The sequence below is a fragment of the Pan paniscus genome, chromosome 17, assembly GCF_029289425.2.
Source record: "Pan paniscus chromosome 17, NHGRI_mPanPan1-v2.0_pri, whole genome shotgun sequence".
NCBI classification, from domain to species: Eukaryota; Metazoa; Chordata; class Mammalia; order Primates; family Hominidae; genus Pan; species Pan paniscus.
This window is the reverse complement of record NC_073266.2, coordinates 79,323,729-79,343,933: the sequence shown is the minus strand read 5'-3', so window position 1 is coordinate 79,343,933 and position 20,205 is coordinate 79,323,729. Positions and strand designations below refer to the sequence as shown.

Here is a 20,205-nt window from a genome sequence, read left to right as displayed (position 1 = left end):
ATGGGTTTTGTGGAAGACAATTTTTCCACAGGACGGATGGGTAGGGACCGATGGTTTCAGGATGAAGCTGTTCCACCTCAGATCATCAGGCATTAGTTAGATCCTCATAAAGAGTGTGCAGTCTAGATCCCTCGCATGTGAAGTTCACAGTAGGGTTTGTGCTCCTATGAGAATCTAATGCCATCGCTGATCTGACGGGAGGTGGAGCTCAGGCGGTAATTGTCTGTCACCAGCTGCTGACCTTCTGCTGTGTAGCCTGGTTCCTTACAGGTTGTAGACTGGTACTGGTTGGTGGCCTGGGGGTTGGAGACCCCTGCTCTAAAGTAATCACTGATATGTGTTTATTATAACACGCTTGACAGGGAACTCTGAATTTCTTTTCTGGTCTACATGGACTTTGTTTCCATTCTTTCTTCTATAGTTGATGCACATCTTTAGACTTCATGATGAAAGGGGGAAAGAATGATCCATCATTAGCTTCACTCCATAGCCTCATAAATTTCCTTCTCTTTACCTAACGAATCATCATCATTACTAATTATGCTCCAGAAAATAAACTGGAATGCAGTACAGGCTGGCTTCATGTAGAACAAATCAGTGCATAAATCAGAGAGGCTGCTGTCAAAATGGCTTGTAAGGCCTAGAACTTACTTGGATAGAGTTGGAAATTGAATAGGATAATCTAATTTTAAGGGAGCGTAACACAAATTAAGGGAACATTACTTGGAACATAAATTCATGAATAAAATTGCATATTGGTTTTGTTGACCAATGATGGTACGCAGGTCTTGGGGCAGGGCCAGGAAGAACACTTGCATGCCTCCTCCCAAGCTGTTCCAAGTGGCAGCTCTTTGATAGCCAGGAAGTGCCTCTGGGCAGCTATGTGCCTCAGTGCAGAGCACTAGACTGAGTGGAGAGGAAGTGGAGAACAAGCACTGTCCTCTCTGAACCTTTCACTATGTGGAAGTATGTGGATCCCCTGAGCTCACTTGACCTTCAGCCACAACTCCATCATCCCTGCTTGGCCAGGGAGAAAGCAGGCTCAGAGAAGGTAAATGACTTTGGCCTGGTATCACAGCTGGTTAGTGACAGAGCTAGGCTTTGAGCCCAAGGTTCTTTGAGTCCCAAACCTCCATTCTTCCCACTCTGCTGAGCTACTTCCCACATTGTGATGTAGAAGTTAAGGTAAATAGTATGGAAAGAAAAAAGGTTTATACATAAATCGGCGGTCACTGTTTTGATATGATGTCATGAAACATTTTTGTCCCCAACCTCATTTGCAATTGAGGGTTTTCCTGTTAAGGAAAAGTCTCTCCAAATTCATAAAATTGCAGGAGTCTGTAAAGTTTTGTACCCTGCCTCAATTTTATTGTTCCTACCCACCCGTAGCTCAACGTGAGCAATCCTTCCCCGCAGGCACAGCTACATCTCAGTAGAGTCAATCATAGTCTCACCTGATTGCTGTCTGTGCACTTTCACCTGGAGAGAGATAGAGCAGGATTCACCAACGAACCCTGTATTTTGTTTTGTTTTAAGAAAAAAAAAGTATTACCTTGGATATAAAATTATAGAAGAATTTTATCCTACTCTCTTTGACTCTTTTATTTTTTTTATTTTTATTTTTTTGGTGAGACGGAGTCTCTCTCTGTCACCCAGGCTGGAGTGCAGTGGTGCGATCTCTGCTCTCTGCAAGCTCTGCCCCCTGGGTTCACGCCATTCTCCTGCCTCAGCCTCCCGAGTAGCTGGGACTACAGGCGTTCGCCACCACGCCCGGCTAATTTTTTGTATTTTTAGTAGAGACGGGGTTTCACCATATTAGCCAGGATGGTCTCGATCTCCTGACCTTGTGATCCGCCTGCCTCGGCCTCCCAAAGTGCTAGGATTACAGGCGTGAGCCACCGTGCCTGGCCGGATTCTTTTTTTTTTTTTTTTTTTTTGAGATAGTGTCCCACTCTGTCATTCAGGCTGGAGTGCGATGTTGCCTCACTGCAATTTCCGCCTCCCGGGTTTAAGTGATTATCCTGCCTCAGCCTCCTGAGTAGCTGGGATTACAGGTGTCCACCACCACACCCAGCTAATTTTTTTATTTTTAGTAGAGACAGAGTCTCGTTATGTTGATTAGGCTGGTCTCAAACTCCTGGCCTCAAGTGATCCACCTGCCTTGGCCTCCCAAAGTGCTGAGATTACAGGCGTGAGCCACTGTGCCTGACCTTCTCTTTGACTCTTTAATATCTTCCTGAATAACTTAAATACCTTCCCCAGCACCTCCAATGGAATATGGCCTGAACAGAACGCATTGTATTTCTCTTCATGATCCTTATTTCTCATAATGATATTACCTTCCTCTAAAGGCTTCATTTTTGGCTTCTTTCACTGTACAACCTTATTGCAATACCTTGCAAGATCCTGCTGGAATTCTGTGAACCTCTTCTCACACCTCATCATTCCATCCTAATCATCACTATTCACTTCAACTACTCATTAACTCTTGCCTAATGTAATAGCCTCCCAATAGGTCTTTCCAGTCTTCCCTTGAATGAATTGTTCTGCTACTCTTAACCTTTCTGGTGTTTTCCCATTGCTCACTCTAAACTCCTGAATCCTTGGCCTGGCACTGGGGGCTGCCCACGGTCCACAGTCTCTGGCCTGTGCCTGACTAAGCTCATTTCTCCCCTCCCTGTGGGATCTGCTATCCTTGATTGGGTCTGGGGAGAGTGCTTGCAGGTTCTCTGAGAGTTTTATTTCTTTAAAAGACATCTGTATCAGAGACTGTAAGGGCTAAAATGATCAAACTCTTAGAGAAGACTTCTGTAAGATACTCTAGTATTAGAAACAATCCTCTAGCCAGTGTCCCAGGTAGAATAGGAAATAATTCTGTAATCGCTCACCTTCTTTCCTTTGCTCATGCTGATTCCATAACCTGAAAATAGCCTGTCCCCTGATTTTTTGTGTCTAATTCCATAATCCAGATTTTTCACTAAACTCCCCCTGATTCCTTCGGCTCCCTTAGGGTACCTTGTATTTACGTTACAATTGTCTAAGTACTTAGCGCTCCCATCTCTAGGCCAGGACTTTCTTATGGGCAATGACAAGATCTTAGTTACAAGGGACAAAAAGGAACATCACGCTTGACACATAGTAGATATGCAATGAAAATTTGAATGAATAAATGAATGAAAGAAAAAATATATTCGTGTGTTCCTTCTTACCTAGGTTTAAGTTGTTTTCGGGTAGAATCTGGGTCTGATTTATATCCTACAGTATTTAGCTTTGTGCTTTGTGCATAATAGATATTCCATAAATATTTTTTGAATTAGTGGATAGCTATGTAGTTGATCCTGATATGAACTTTCTGAATGCTACATTACTGTATTTCACTTTCAGTAACTTAAGTGTTTCTAATATAGCTAATGTATTTTAAAGTATGTTGATCTTTTCATTGTTACTAGTTTTTAACAGTGGTTATTTTTGTCTTTGAACTGGTTTGCTTTTTCTTGTTTTTTGGTTTTTTTTAAATTTGAGACAGGGTCTCATTCTGTCATCCAGGCTGGAGTGCAGTGGTGCAAACATGGCTCACTGCAGCCTCAACCTCCCAGGCTCAGGTGGTCCTCCCACCTCAGCCTACTGAGTAGCCGGGACTAGAGGTGCTTGCCACCATGCCTGGCTAGTTTTTGTATTTTTTGTAGAGATAGGGTTTCACCATGTTGCCCAGGCTGGTCTCAAACTCCTGAGCTCAAACAATTCCCCCTCCTCGGCCTCCCAAAGTGCTGGGATTGCAGGTGTGAGCCCCCACGCCGGCCAGGTTGGTTTTGGGTGCATTCTTAATTTTGATTGTTAACACATTATATACCATGATGGGGGGGTGCTTTCTTAATTTCACAAAGGAAATTAGAAAGGAAAAAGAAGGGTCACTTTTAAGAAAAATGTGAAGGAGCTTATCTATTTGTTATAGCTCCCATCTCTAGGTGTTGGTGGGGTTCTAGGACTAGCAATTTTTTCTGCAATAGTGGTTGAGTAATTCTTTCTAGAGTCATCATGGCTCCATCCAGGGACACATAATTTGGATGCTTTCAATGGGAAGCTGAGTCAGGCAGCCCTTATTGAAATGCCAGTGGAGCATTAGGGGACATTCCCAAACTTCAGTGAAGTTGAACTAAGTTTCTCTGCCTCCCCTCCATACCAGGATGCTAACACTTTTTTTTTTTTTTTACAATGAGGAATGCTTGCCAGACTTCCCTGACAACCTTTAACTATAGAATATTTGATTTCAATTAGTGAATTAATGGTTCAGTCATCTCTCTATCTGAGGGCATTCGTTCCAGGACCCCCATGTATACCAAAACCTGCGAATACTCAAGGCCCACAGTTGGTGCTATAAAACCCAGGAATATGAAAAGATGGCCCTCGGTATGCAGGGGCTTTGCATCCTGAGAACGCTGTATTTTTGATGTCATTTGGTCGCAGATGCAGAACCCACTCATAGAAAGGGCTGACCATATCTATTCAAAAAATTCATACTTAAGTGGATCCATGTGGTTCAAACCTGTGTTGCTCATGGGTCAATCGTACTTGCTTTTAGTTGTGTTACTTGGTACAAGCCTAAGTAGTAATGAAACAAAAAGAACTGACTGGAAAATGCCTTTGCGATGAGTGTGCCTTTGTGATCCACACTGCCTGAAGCTTCACTGCTGCTTTTGGTTTTGTTGCTGTTTGGGGTTTTTTGTTTTGTTCTCTTCAAATGATTTGTTGGGAAAGATGAAAGATGCTTTCGTGTGCTTCTTCTGCAGTGTCACTTTACTTCTCTGTGAAGAGGAACAATCCTAACCCATATGTGTAAACTGAGCGAGCTAGTTATAGGAAGTACCTAGGTTTGTGAAGTTGCCTAAATCTTGCAATTAAGACTTACAAGTGGGTAAGTAGAGTCAGGGAAAAAGGTCAGAGGATCTAAGGAGAGAAATTTACTTCTAGGAAATGCTATGAACTTATTGGAAGCAGGAAAGTTTCTCTAGTATATTTTAGAAGGATGACCCAGAGCTTGCTTAAATGTACAAAACAGAAACAAAAGACACCCTCTTTATGAAATACAGATGCATCGTCTACAACTATTGGAGTTGTTCATTTTTTTAGAAATGAACAAAGTATTTGCCATGACATGCTCTCTGAGACAACTTTCATTCGCCTTTCACTGGGCGTTATGGGAATCCTGTAGTCTCAAGAGTGGTAAATTTTTAGGCTTTTGGCCCAGTGTCAAGACTTTTGAGCAATGGTATAAATCCATTAGATATGTTGACATCTCAACTTCTTTGAAATAATTAAGATTGTTTGCATTATTTGTCTCTCTCAGAAATGAACACACCTGCGAGTACTGGATGCCTGTGAGCTCGCCATTACCTGCACTGCAAAGACACAGGGCAGTGGCCTCTGAGAAGCAGCTCCTTCCCCTTCACCTTGGCCTTGCCCTTCCTGCTCACGGTCCACCATGGAGACGCTGTCCCAGGACTCTCTGCTGGAATGTCAGATCTGTTTCAATTACTACAGCCCCCGGCGCAGGCCCAAGTTGCTGGACTGCAAGCACACCTGCTGTTCAGTGTGCCTCCAGCAGATGAGGACCAGCCAGAAGGATGTGCGGTGCCCCTGGTGCCGCGGTGTCACCAAGCTGCCCCCTGGCTTCTCCGTGTCGCAGCTCCCGGACGACCCGGAGGTCCTGGCTGTCATCGCCATTCCACACACTTCCGAACACACCCCGGTCTTCATCAAACTTCCCAGCAATGGGTGCTACATGCTGCCCCTGCCCATCTCCAAGGAGCGTGCGCTGCTGCCCGGAGACATGGGCTGCCGCCTGCTGCCCGGGAGCCAGCAGAAGTCCGTCACTGTGGTGACCATCCCTGCTGAACAGCAGCCTTTGCAAGGTGGGGCTCCCCAGGAGGCGGTGGAGGAGGAGCAGGACAGGCGGGGTGTGGTGAAAAGCTCCACCTGGTCGGGGGTGTGCACTGTCATCTTGGTGGCTTGCGTCTTGGTCTTCCTCCTCGGCATCGTGCTTCACAACATGTCTTGCATTTCTAAGCGCTTCACTGTGATATCCTGTGGCTGAAGAGGGCTGCAGGGAAGTCACTTGTGGGTGCCAACTTAGGGGTTGAGCAGGTTGATGATGAGATCCCAGTGAGAAGATGGGGGGCAACACTGACCATTTGGTGCTGAGCGCTGGCCTCTGGGTTGCCTCTTGATTACCCCAAGACAGACACAAAGGGCAGAAGGTGCGGTCTCAACAAGATACCAGGTGAATTGTTCTGAGTGTTGATGGCAACAGCTTGGAAGATGATTGCATGCATCCTCATAATCATGTATTCAATGGACTGTAATTTATGATTTTTCAAAATCATGTTACAAGACAGACATATTCTACTTAGACGTTAAACTGTACAAGTGCGTACAATGTGACCTTCTCTAAATGCGGTAGATTCAAACAAAGATGCTCTGTAGACAAGTAGAATTAAACCTGCGAATCCATGTAAAAATTCAGTGAAGACATGCACTGCTGGCTTCTTTATTTTTTTTTTCTTTTTATTGAAACCCAGTCTTCATTTAGTTGCTAAGGCTTTTAATACATTTTGAATGGCACCAAAACAAAATAAGTCAAAATGGACAGTCATTTTATTTGGAGGAAATATTTGAACAAGTGTCTCCAATGTGTTGTGTTTTGTCATGAACCTTCATTTTCTTCACTTGTAATTAGAGCTCGCTACGTGTTTATGGAACTGAAAGCTCAACAGGGGAGCAATAAACCGAGAAATCATGAGAAATGTCTAATCCCACGGGAAACCTGTATGCCGATTTTCCTCAAGCCATCTCACAAAATAAGAATTTCAAATGTAAATATTGTGTATTTGTGTGTGTATGTGTGTGTGTCTAATTTGATTTACCTCAGGTGTTTGAGTCTTTGCTGAAGAATCCTGGGATGAAGACTTCATTGGGCATGAATGAGTCAAGTCTCTGAAGCGGTGGCCACTTCTTGGACATCTTGACCCAGCGAGTAGTCTCCTACACATCACCTGCAACACTCGCTCCTCTTCTGTGTATTTAAGTCCTGCATTTTGTAAGAGGCAAATGGAGAGTAACAGAAGAGTGTCTTTTCTCCTGGTTTTGGAGTCTTGCACTGGCCATGAGTGTTGTGACTGATGGTCAACGCAGGCGGGCATTTTAATAGATGGCCTGTGATTCTTTTTTGAAAGATGCTCTTCCACAAGAGTTAAGCCAGTTAGAATTCCTGTTTCCTCTTGTTGATGTGAGAGAAGATCTCCTGTATTTTAACACGTTTTTACCAAGAAAGGTGGCAAGGTAAACTAACAGCTCAAATTCCCAATATAAGTGGACCAGTTCCTCATAAACTGTCAAATGTTCTTAAATGTGTAATGATCCATAGATGCTCATGAGGAAAGATCTGCTAGAAGTACGTGATAAATTCCTATCCCTGGGTGCATGTGCATTCAGAAATAGCTGTGAGCTTTACAGTTCTCATCTAACTTCTTTTATGGAATTCATGAAGCAAGTGGTATGTGACAAGGACTCCACTTATAAATATAACTGTTTTTATGTTCCACTGAATCCCTGAAAATGGTGAGGAGGGTGGGGGGAAGTGAAGGAAAGACAAGCAGGGCTAATTCCGAAAAGCAAGGCTAGAAAATAGCCCTGTGAGGTCAAGACAATTTAATTTATTTACATGCTACCTGTTATCTTCAAGCAGCACAAAATATGCATATAAAAGTGATGAATTAATGTGAAATAAAACAAAAATATAATGGCTAGAATACAAAGCTAATACTGCTAATTGGCATGAGAATTCAACATAAAATTGTGAGCTCTGATTTTTCAAATTTGTCATAAAACCTTTAGGAAATGTATTTGAAAGCTGAAAATAGAAATTAGGTTAAAATGCCATTTTATTGTGTAAGCTCTTGGGCATTATACAACAAATAATCTAGGATTTATTTGGTATTAATAATTTAGGTATCATATTAGCTGAATACTATCCTCTATTACATAACATAATATACTGTTGGGTTAGTGTCCATTTCTCAAACTCTCCCAGGCTGCCGTAATGCATGTCTGACCTAATTTCTATTTCTCTTGGAGGAAAATACACACACACACACACACACACACACACACCCACACACACCACAGAAGTGTTGCATTAAGAATGCTACATTTCGAATAGACTTTGCCCTTGCAATTTTAAGCTATGCCATATTCAGATTAATTTTGTGAGTGATATCTGCATATGTTTCTGTACAGTATGAAATGACTGACCCTGTAGTATAGTATGTGATAGAGTTCTACTTGTTAAAGTAGGTTAGATATAGACACTAATGTGTGTGATAGTGTCCTGTGTTTCTTAGTGCAAATCTGTAGAGTAAAAATGTCCATAGAACTTTTACTTAAAAACAATCCCATGCTAGAGTTGCCATTAAGCAGTGCAAAATTAATCGGCTGTATGGTAGATTCTTGACCTTAAATTTAACAATAACAACCAAAATCAGATTTTTTTTGTGAGTCTTACTGACCTAAGAAACATTGTTTAAATTGTTTAAATGGATCTGATTGCAGTTATTTGTGTACCTGTTTGTTGGGGTGTGCATTCTTGTGTGTGTGTGTGTGAGAGAGAGAGAGAGAGAGAGAGAGAGAGAGAGAGAATCTCAGTCTCCCAGATAGAATTTTATAGGCTTAATGATGTTTTAATGTTGCTTGGCATCCCATTGCTCTGGCGTCTTCTGGCATTTACCAATGACCCTTAACAAACACATCTACCCATGTGACCAAAGTCCACTGACACAAGAGGCCAGGATTCATACTTGCACATTAATGAAAAGTCACAACTGGAAAGCACAGAAAGAGCTGAAAGCAGCCTCCGGTGGCTTCATTTTGTAGATGAGTCCGTTTTGTAATTCTGCAGAAAAGGGGGAATATGAACTTCGCACTGCAGTGTCTTCTTGCTCCATCCTAGGTCTGTCTATATCTCTATCTGGCTATGATCCTTTCTAGGGTTGATGAATACCCTTTACTGAGTCAACTATTGCTTTAAAGAATTTTTTTTGTAGGTTTATGTACTCATTTTAGTTAGCATCTACCTCTCTGGGAAAATGAAAGGAGGGTTGACTTAGGGATGAGTATAGATGTTGAAAGACAACTATCAAACCATGTGGTTTGAATTTTTAAAATTGTAAAACATTGGTGTCCAAACCTCCCACCCCACTTGTATGTAAAGGACAGTGAGTGTTGTATAAATAGTAAACTATAAGAAGCATGAATTTTCATCTTTATTAATGATCTTGAAATAAGGAAGAGAATGCTTAATATGTTAAGTAGAGCCAAGAATGCTACTAAGAAGCATTGTCTTTGGAAAAATTTTGTATAATGACTTGGGGCATAAGTTGTGATGAAAAGGCAACTTGGTTTTTGGTTCCAGTCATACTTAATGATCAGAAAGCTCTAAGATGTTTTCTTTAAAAACAGAATTAAGTTTAATTTTTTGCATGGCTTACAGATTGGGTCCCTTGAAGGTTAAACCATGTGATGGTATAACCTGTGAGATCTTCTAGATTGGCACTGTTCAATAGGGCTTTCTGTGATGATGGAAATGCTCGAAAACCTGTGCCATCTGGTATGGTAGCCACCAGGCACATTGACTTTTAGGCAGTTAAAATGGGGTTACTACAAGGGAAGAACTGGATTTCAAATTTTATTTAATTTTAATTAGCTTAAATTTAAATAGCCCTATGTGTCTAGTGGCTGCCATATTGAACGACGCAGTTCTGGGTGATAGCGCTTGGGGATCCAGCATCAAGGTATTAATGGAGTAACAGTGAGGCTAAGGTGAGAGTTTGTGGGCTAGTGACATGCAGTTGGCAAAAGGCAAAACATTCCTTTCTGGGCTTAAAAAGTATGTGATCTCAAGTATGACAGTAAAAATTCATTGTTGCCCTTTGGAACTGTTGCTTATAGATTTTAGGCCAAGGAATGATCAGTGAAGCTTAAAGAATGCTTTATTAAGCCCCTTTTCTGGGATCATTAGCTGCATGTTAACCTATTGTCCAAAAATAGTAGTTAGACAGTACCTGTAAAACGTTTGACTTGCAAGCTATGCATGATCTGTACTGTGAAATTGTGTCTAGGGTCTTGTGGCCAAAAAGTAAATGTTACAGGAAAAAAAAAAAAAGCCTAATGAAATCCCTGTTCACTTCCAGTATCTTATCCAAACTTCATTGCTGTATTAGTAAGGTGCAAATATAAGAGCAAGCATGTTTTGCAGTGTTCAGACTGGTTTTGTTTGCCCTTGAAGTTGGCCAGCTTGTCGTCGTATTTGGTGTGGGCATATGTGGGCATCATTTTTCAGATGCCAAACTAAAATGTAGGTACTATTTTTAGAATGAGATTTGACATTGTTTTAATGTCTTTCTTTTTTAAGCAAAAATTTCAGTTATCCCTGAAAGAGTTGAAGATTTGAAGCTTTGCACAAAAGCACTTTTTTTAACAGTAAAAAATACTGCCCATGAAATTTAAAGACTTGAAGTTTACTAAAGCTACAATAATTATTTTTTAGCTAAATAAAAGGAAGCAGAAAATTCAGTTTGAGATATATTTCCTATAAAGACCAGATTCTTACTGATAATCTGGTATTTATTCCAGTCTAGATTTTTTTGATTTTAAGAGTTCCCATCCCTTTATTTGAAAACTTATGTTGTTTCAAAATTGGTTAGTCTGCTTTTCATTGTTTTCCAAATGGAATATATACAAAATACATTTACTTCATTTTAGCAGAAATGGGTTGATTTTTTTTTTCTAGAACTCATCAATGTGCAAGACTTTCCTTCTTAGCTTGCCTTTAAAAATCATTTAATTTTTTTTTTTTTTGCCAAGATAGTAATCTTTCTTTAGCCTTAATAGGAAGATAGAAGTTCAAAAGTTATCTGTGCAAAAGGAGTGATACACAAAAGACTTCAATTTCTATCTTTTCTCAGAAAAGTGATGCTGCCCACCAGTCAGCATTTTGTTTCCACATAAGTGTCAGGTAGTCAGTCTGTCATCCCTGACTTAGATAGAGAAGCTGTTCCTTGACATTTCCATCATTCTCAGTAAATTGTCACCTACAAGGTAATTCTTACCAAAACAGAAACTATTGAGAAGAATAAGATAGTCAAGATAATTCAGTAGCTGTTTTGAAAGTAGTAGTCTATTTAAAAAGCAACGATGTTCAGTTGCTGGATTTTGTTCAACATGAGACATTTATTTATTTATTTATTTATTTATGAGATGGAGTTTTGCTCTTGTTGCCCAGGCCAGAGTGCAATGGCATGATCTCAGTTCACTGCAACCTCCGCCTTCCAGGTTCAAGCTATTCTCCTGCCTCAGCCTCCTGAGTAGCTGGGATTATAGGCATGCGCCACCATGCCCAGCTAATTTTGTATTTTTAAAAGTAGAGACGGGGTTTCTCCATGTTGGTCAGGCTGGTCTCCAACTCTGACTTCAGGCGATCCACCCACCTCGGCCTCCCAAAGTTCTGGGATTACAGGCATGGGCCACTGCACCCAGCCAACATGAAACACTTCTAAAAGATAAGTGGAAATTCAAGCCGTTGATTTTTCTGACACAACTGACTTACTACACACACACACACACACACCCCACGATTTAGCTGTAATTGGAGTTAAAAATCAGTAAAAAACTGTTATTAGTCATGTTTTCCAATTTGTGAGTTATACAATATTGGATTAGATGCTAATTTCTTAACTGTTGCTATGGGCTGCATACATTATGTCAAACTAACTACCTTTGGGAGTGTCTATATAAACACTTGAAACTTTTCAAATATATGAAGAGGTAGGTTCTACTGTATACATTTTATTGGAAAGCCATTGATCATTGAAGAACATAAGCAGGTGGGGCATTTAATTTCTTCCAAATACCTTATTTTTTGGATCTGCTCAAGTGGTTAGGACGAGTGCACCATTATTCCCGAATCCCTGCAATTTGGTTCCCATTTTTCTGCACAAATTTTCTTGCTCAGTCGAGCCAATGACTTTTTTTTTTTCTTTTTTTCAGGATTCACTGCCTGGGGTATCCCACTGTATATATCTCACCTATGATGTAGTGGTGCTTGAAATACTCATCTCATAGCTAGATTTTATTATTCTAATCTAAGGTTTTTTATATTATTCATACTATGATATTTTTAGGGACAATCAGTAATATTTGGGGCAGAGTACTGAGGGACCTCTTGAAGTCTGCAACAGCATGCATTTTCTTTGTTTTCGTGGGAGTGCTTCCCTGTAGCTGTCTTTGTTCTAGAACACTGCTCTAAATTTATTTCCATGGGATGTAGGGCTAGTAGCCCATGTGAAAGTCTTCTGATTTCTCCTTGGGGTGTGAGTTATTGGGTTATTCTAACAGGAGTTTTCCAAAGGGATGGCCCATTTTTAATTCAACATTTGCTTTTTGAAAATCCAGAAGTAGACAGTTGGATATAATAGTGGTGGAAGAGCATGGGCTGTAAGCAGAAGGAAATAGAGATGACAAATGCCTCTTAAAGGGGATCTAGTTGATACCTCTGTTAAATAGTGGGAGAACACAGTAGCTGGTACCTTACACTGTGCTTTAGGAAAATCCTATGAGGATTTCATTTACAAATCCTCATAGGATTTTCTGGGTTGAGGGACAACCCAACTATTAAGTAGAGGGAGAGGGAGAGGGAAAGGGAGACGTGAAGCACTGGGTCTATGTGAGGGGACAGGCAGATATACCCACAGAGGGAGAAAATACTTAATAAAGGAAGCGTATAGCTGCAAAACAAGACATATAGGAGCTGAAGGCCAGATATGGCAGAAACCAGCTGGAGAAAGAAGCACAGGACAACTAGGACAACTTAGTCAAGCACAATCTGTCATTCCAATACGGACTACCAAGTTCAATTCAGGATGCTTTAGTTGAAGACATGTGGGGTAATGTGCTCAGCTCATGAGGGTCCAAGGAGGCCCCATTTTCCCTATCACCCTATCCTATGCTCATGGTTTGGATTGTTAGCACACTAGGCAATTTCAGAGTCCGCTCTAGAGTTGGTTGCCACGTCAGTGCAGACAGACTCTAGAATCCTCTTAACCATGGAATGCAAGGCCTGTTCCTGTGGATCTATCCTGACTTGAGTATGTCAGTACTGTTGGGAAAATGAGTTCAAGAATATTTCAGTTTATATATCCTGGTTGCCGTCATCTATTTTTTCATTTCACCACTTGTTTGTGTTTGCCTCACTCAACAGTCATGGGTGTAGAAGCTGGTTTCAGCTTGGGGCTGTTACAAACTCCCAACATAAGCCATGTAGCTGCAACCCAGGGTTCCTCCCACCCTACGGCTTCAGCGGTGGGTTCCCTGGCCCTCTTGATAACAAATACTCCAGTCTAATGGCTATATTAATGCTGCTCAGAGGCTATTAACTCAAATCCTTGATGTGTTTCATTTACAATTATGTGGATTATTTATTTTAGGAGCTTTTTTTTTTTTTTTTTTTTTTTTAAGGGCCAAATAGCCCTACAGATAAATGAGCTGCTGGGCTGTGTAGAAAATATTGTCCAAATGTTGCCAAATATTGACTTCGTAAAGGGGATATCAAGCTGCTGTTTATAAATCTGAATGTCTTAAAAGCATTCTTGCTTGCTCTCTCTGTTATAGATGGTGTCTTAGCCAGTCCTGAGTTTTCCAATGAACCCAATTTTAATATATGGTATTTTTGTATGCCAAACTGGTGTCTTGTCCTTTGTATATGTGGTAATGTTGATTTTATGACTACTGTAAAAACACATTTGCTATGATTAAAGTTCATAAAATGATTTCAAATAGACTCACGTATTGGTTTTTTCCCCCCTCCTAACCCCAGGAAAAGAAAAAAAATTGGCTGAGATTTTCATCATCAGTTATTCTAAGGATTTTAGTAGACTTGGGTGATAAAGCAGTAAGAAGATCCTGAGCCAAGGATTTTAAGTGGAGGTGACTTTCAAGTAGCTCCTCCGAGAGGCCAAAGAACACATCTTTAATGAGTAAGCCCAAGCTTGTCTTTGCAACTTGGGTTTTCATGGCTTCTGGTGGCCCTTCCTTTATCCTCCACTGTTTAGAAATTGTGCTGCATGCCCCAGGTCCCAGGTGAATCATATACAGAACAACTTGTTGCACCATATACAGAACAACTTCATGCAGCCCCTGTGAAGTGGGGTAGAGTGACTTGGCCTCTTGGCCCTGAGCCTGGAAAGGTGTCCTTCAATTAATGTTCTCATGAATAGGGTATTTCGGAGAGACTTTTTTGATAAAAAGCATTCTGTCTTTTGATAACTGGATCATATCAATGAATTTCAATTTAGTTTAGCAGGTAGCCTACTCCTAATTAAGGGCTATCAGTGACCTGATATGCATGGGTGCAGGTGTAAGCATGCTCTGGCTTTCTGGGAAATTATAAAGTAATCCCCACAGTTTTAAAAGTGAGATGTGGCCAGGCACAGTGGCTCATGCCTGTAATCCCAGCTTTTTGGAAGGCCAAGGCTAGAGGATCACTTGAGGCCAGGAGTTTGAGAGCAGCCTGGGCAACATAGTGGGACCCCTGTCTCTACAAAAATTAATGAGGAAATTAGCCAGGCATGGTGGTGCACACCTGTAGTCCTAGTTTAATCATGAGGCTGAGCCTGGAAGTCACTTGAGCCTAGGAGTTTGAGGCTACAGTGAGCCTGATTGCGCCACTGCACTCCAGCCTGGGTGACATAGTGAGACCTTGTCTCCTAAATAAATAAGAGACATTATTGTGATTCAATACCCACTTCTTATACCAAAAAAGCAAGGAGTATTGTATTAGTCTGTATTTTTAAATGTGCAAAATTTATTTGGCATATTTAAACTTTTCTGATCTGTGAATTTCCCTGGTTTCAAGTAGCATGGGGCAGAGGTGGGTGGGTGGGTAGGAATTTCTTTGTTAGAGTTGGTTACTCATGCTTGAACCTCTCTATCAGCTACAGAAGGACTTGATTGGAAGAAGGCAGAGAGGCATTTAAGGAAGGCATTTAGATACCCTGACTTCTCCAGGTCTTAACTGCTTCATGCTAGGAGCCAATGGTATCTATAGTCTTATGTTATCAAGACTCACCTGTAGACTTGATGGGGACACAGCGAAGGAAAGGGGGTCTTGGGAAAGCCCTATAGGTGCATCTTGCCTGGGAATAGACACACTGGCAACCTCTTCAGATGACACTACTGGTGGTGGCACAGGTTTTATGCCTCTGGATGTGGGCCTGGAAGGAGAGGAAGAGGCCATGCCAGCTCCAGGATCCCTGCAGAGGAGGAATGTGTGTGAGTAGCTGAAGATCAGGCAGAGGGATATGAAGGTGCAGAGAGAGAGGGTAACCAGGTCTGGCATTCACTGCATGCCATCCTCACCCTCAGGCCTTCCACAAACAAAGCCCTCCAACACTCCGCCAAACTTCCTGAAATGAAAGCCCGTCTACCTGCCAATACATTATTTTTCTTAATGCTTTTGTTTTCAGAGATAATTCTTGGAAGAGAAACCCATTTTCAGTGTACACAATATAGCACTAGGCTGCGTAAATGGCAGGGGAGAAGGGGAAGGATTTCTAGAATCAAGACTGAATCTCTGCTTTTCTTTTTATAGATTTGAAAACTTTTGCACAATTTTACTTGACTCATATAATGACACAGCTGTAATTGGATTCAGTCTCTCTCACTCCCCAAAACTACTGCTCCTTGAATCCCCTCTTTACACTATTGTGTTGGCAAACGCCTATTTGTTTTTATTATTTGCAAGAGTAAGTGAATGTACAGACGTGCGTGGGGATGTGTGTGTATACACATGCATATGTGAACATTTCATGGACTCTTGGCATAGGTTTTTTTCAAGGTTAAGAGGGTGAAGATCTTTAAAGAGGGGTCAGGAAAACACTCTGGTTTGGGATTACTTCTTCTTCTTTTTTTTTTTTTTTTTTTGAGATGGAGTTTCACTCTTGTTGTCCAGGCTGGAGTGCAATGGTGCAATCTCGGCTGACTGCAACTTCCGCCTCCTGGGTTCAAGTGATTCTCCTGACTCAGCCTCCCAAGTAGCTGGGATTACAGGCATGCACCACCACACATGGCTAATTTTGTATTTTTTTTAGTAGGGTGGGGGTTTCTCCATGTTCGTCAGGCTGGTCTCAAACTCCTGACGTCAGGTGATCCGCCCATCTTGGCCTCCCAAAGTGCTGGGATTGCAGGCGTGAGCCACTGCACCCAGCCAAGAAAGGATTATTTCTATGGAATCATGAGGAAAATTAGGGAGAAGGAAAGCCCCTTCAACCTTTTGTTACTTCACTGAGGGTTTCCGTGATGGCCAGTCACTATGGCTGCTGAGATGAGCAAGGTGGGAACAGTCCCTGACCGTGTAGGGGAGAAAGAGAAACTTCTTTTCTCACCCATCACAAGGTTTATGGCTGACACCCATTAACAAGAGAAATGCATAACACATTTATTTAATATAAGTTTTATGTGACATGGGAGCCTTCAGAAATAAGACCCAAAGACTGAGAAGAAATTATTTTTATGGACAGTCATGCAGAAGTATAATTGGAGGACAAAAGGATCTGATCTTATGGTAATAAACTGGGGGTTGGGGGGAACTTAGTAGGACCTGTTTGTTCAGATTCCTCCTGGCATCCCTGCATGCCATTTCTTTTCTCTGGTTATAGGGTGACACATCTGTCACATGGGGATCTTCAGGGGAGAAAGGAGGAAGAAGATCAGAGAGTGAGCTTCCTAGGTTTTAAGGTCTGCTTCAGAGAAGAAGGGGCAGGTGGAATTCTAGTTTCTATGGCCCAGTTCAAGAGAAAGAGGGTGGAGAAGGTCAGAGAGACCTTCCTGCTTTTGAAGCTTTCTCAATTTCCTTCAGCTTAAAATACTCAGTATGCCAAGGTGCCACACATTGCGGTATCATGTTCTGAACCCTGACTTCACGTGGACCTTAAAGTCTTGTAGGAAAGACAGGCATTGGTAATAAACAACGTCCAGGTCCAGTGCAGAGGTGCAGGGGATTTGAATGCATGTAACAAGGAAGACAGATGGAAGGCTTGCCTGATGGGTTTGGGGTAGGAGCAGAGTCAGAAAAGGCGTTTTGGAAAAAGTGGCTTCTAGGATAAGAGCTAAGGGATGAATTGGGATCAGTGAGGAACATCTCTGGAAACACACTCAAGAAGGGATCACAAGAGAAAAAGGAGGCATAGGGCATGGAGACTTCTCTCTAGGGTAAGTTGACTTCTCTTGTTAGCCTCCTTGCTGTTTGTACATTGTCTTGTGCCAATTACACTGCAACTGATGATGTTTCAGTGTGACATCCCAGTCCCCAGGAAGATCCATTGCGATGGTCTGTATGTTGTGTCCCCCTCCAAATTCATTTGTTGAAATGCTAAACCCCAAGATAATGTTATTAGAAGGTGAGGCCTTTGGTGAGGTGATTAGGTCATGAGGGTAGGGCTGTCATGAATGGGACTGATGACCTTATTAAAGGGACCTAAGGGAGCTGCTTTGCCCCTTCCACCATGTGAACACACAGCTAGACGTCACCATGTGTGAACCAGGAAATGGGCCTTCACCAGACACCACATCTCTCAGCACTTTGATCTTGGACTTCCCAGCTGCCAGAACCATGAGAAATAAATTTTTGCTTATAAGTCACCTAGTTTATAGTATTTTGTTATAGCAGCCCAAACAGACTAAGATACCCAAAGAAGAGCATTTTACAAAAGCACAACTATAGGGTTGATTTTATAGGTAGATATTTTTCGTAAGACATAATTACATGTGAAACTGGCTCTGCAATGGACATTTACTTCATCATGTTCATATAACATGTAATTATTTTCTTCTGCCTATGCTCTGTGCAGAAGAAAACAATGCGTAGAATCTTTTATTCCAATATTTGTGCCACTAGTTTCTGAATTAGACAGATTCAGACTCCAATATTGCTGACACAGGCTGCAAATAAACCTCTGTCTAAGGTATAGTCTTGAAAAGGGCATTTTCCAAGCTGTGTTTTGAGATATTATTAACAGTAGGTATTTTATGAAAAATGTTTTGTGATTAAATAAGCTGGGAAAATACTAGGTTAAACAGGTTTGTTTTTTTTTTAATTGCATAACTTTTCAGAGCCTTTAATATGTAGATTAGTCAGGGTTCTTTAGAGAAACAGAACCAATTGTGTGTATTGGGGGTGGGGGTGGGGAAGGGGAGAAAGAGAGATTTTAAGGAGTTGGCTCACATGATTGTGGATTGTGGCAAGTCTAAAATCTGCAGGGTAGGTCATCAAGCTGGAGACCCAGGGAAAAAATAATGCTGCAGCTTGAGCCCGAAGGCAGCCTGTTGGAAGAATTACCCTTGGGGGTAATTACCTACCCTTGGGGTAGGTCAGTCTTTTTTCTCTTAAGGTCGTCAATTGATTGCATGAGGCCCACACACATAATGGAGGGCAGTCTGCTTTACTCAAAGTCTACTGATTTAAATGTTAATCGTATCTAAAAAATGTCTTCACAGCAACATTCAGAAAGGTGTTTAACCAAATATTTTAGTATTATGGTCTAACCAAATTGACACATAAAACTAACCATCACAATATGCTAAGGGGCCCTGGAAATCTCTAAAATGGGAACATAATATGTATCACTTTCTCCCAATTTATTTCAGTAAAGAATCCATCATTTGCAGAATGTCTGTTGATGTCTAGCAGAACACAGTTGGGGGAATACTGGCCTTGAATGATAATTCACTATTTTGACTTACTCCTTTCGTTTCTGGTTTGAAGTGATAATCAAAGGCTGGCCCAAAGCAAACCAACCAACCAGCCTATAAATTAAGTGCTCATATTTACATAAGAAGATTGAACTATTAGCTCATGGTTTGTTTTTTATTTTAAAACAATATCATGTAAACATAAAATAACCCAATACTTATATTAGATTTACCTTGATGGTATATTGTAAGTAATTCGCAAGCTAAAATGTACTGCACACATTACCAATGAAATTTTCTCACATGAGCAAATTATGGGGGAAATATGTATACATCTGCTTTAGCAATAAGGGTATGGATGAATCATACTTAAATGCAGTGCATACATATCAGAGTCTAGTTTTAGAAAATTATAGCCTAAAAATTTATAAATATTCATTACTACATATTGTGGGGTTAAAAATAACCCACAACAAACTAAACTGATAATGATGAGCAAAACCAACAATAATTTGCTATTAAGCAAGAAGAACAGCAATTAAGAAAAACATGATCAATTCAAGACAGTACTGATAATAAGTATCCTTCCCACAAATTGTAGGAATTTCAACTATTTGCACATGCAGTAGGAGCCTAGCAATGTTGGGAAAATATTGAATTAGCAAAATACAGAATTGGAGCAATTGCTAAACTCTCTAAGCTCTGAAAAGCACTCATTTGGTTCAAAAACTGCAAAATTTAGCAAATCATCTGTAGGCAGTTATTAATGAGTTGATCTCATTCAAGCATTTAAGAAGTTTTGGGATTGGTGGGCAACCTGTTAATAAAACCTATTGGCCCTCCCAAGTGGGCAGAGGGCCATGCATTGAGAACCACTCCCTAGATTAGGCAAACAAAAACAGGAATTTATGAACATGGGCAATACATATAAATGAGAAACAAAGCAATTTTCCATTTCATAAAACATCATTTTAATAGAAATACAATTTCATGGAATAAAATCAATAGTTATAATATTTACTTTCAAATATGCTCAGGATATAGTCAAGACAAGAACTATCCATGTTCTATAAATTTCTATCAGTTTTTATGTACTTTAAACACATGAGATCCCAATGTGCATTGGTTAAGTTTCCTATTAAATTATACCCCCTGCCCCAACCATTTAGGACAAATCACACCTTCTTTCTAGCTTTATGTCAGACAACCAAGAAACTGTCTACTTTTTTAAAATCCCATATTGTTGCCTCATCACCCACATTTGGAAAGGTAAACTTCATTCCTATGTAAAATGTTTGTACCTCCTTAAGTTTCAGTCCAGCTTCTCCAGTCCTTCACAAAGAAGATATTGATAGTTTTGTATATTTATATGGAAATGGTTATTAATTTTACAATGACTTCTGTTTATGTAAG

The 20,205-nt window shown here is 40.8% G+C and overlaps 1 protein-coding gene across 2 annotated transcripts in view; it reads left to right on the top strand.

Moving 5' to 3' along the window:
- Positions 1–10,213, top strand: part of RNF152 (ring finger protein 152) — an 82,031-nt gene extending 71,818 nt beyond the window's left edge. For both annotated transcript variants that reach the window (XM_034943889.4, XM_063597351.1), the window contains one exon: positions 5,345–10,213. In XM_034943889.4, the coding sequence (XP_034799780.1) occupies positions 5,480–6,091 (612 nt within the window). In that variant the 5' untranslated portion in view covers positions 5,345–5,479 and the 3' untranslated portion in view covers positions 6,092–10,213. The remainder of the gene's footprint in view (positions 1–5,344) is intronic.
- Positions 10,214–20,205: the final 9,992 nt, after the last annotated feature.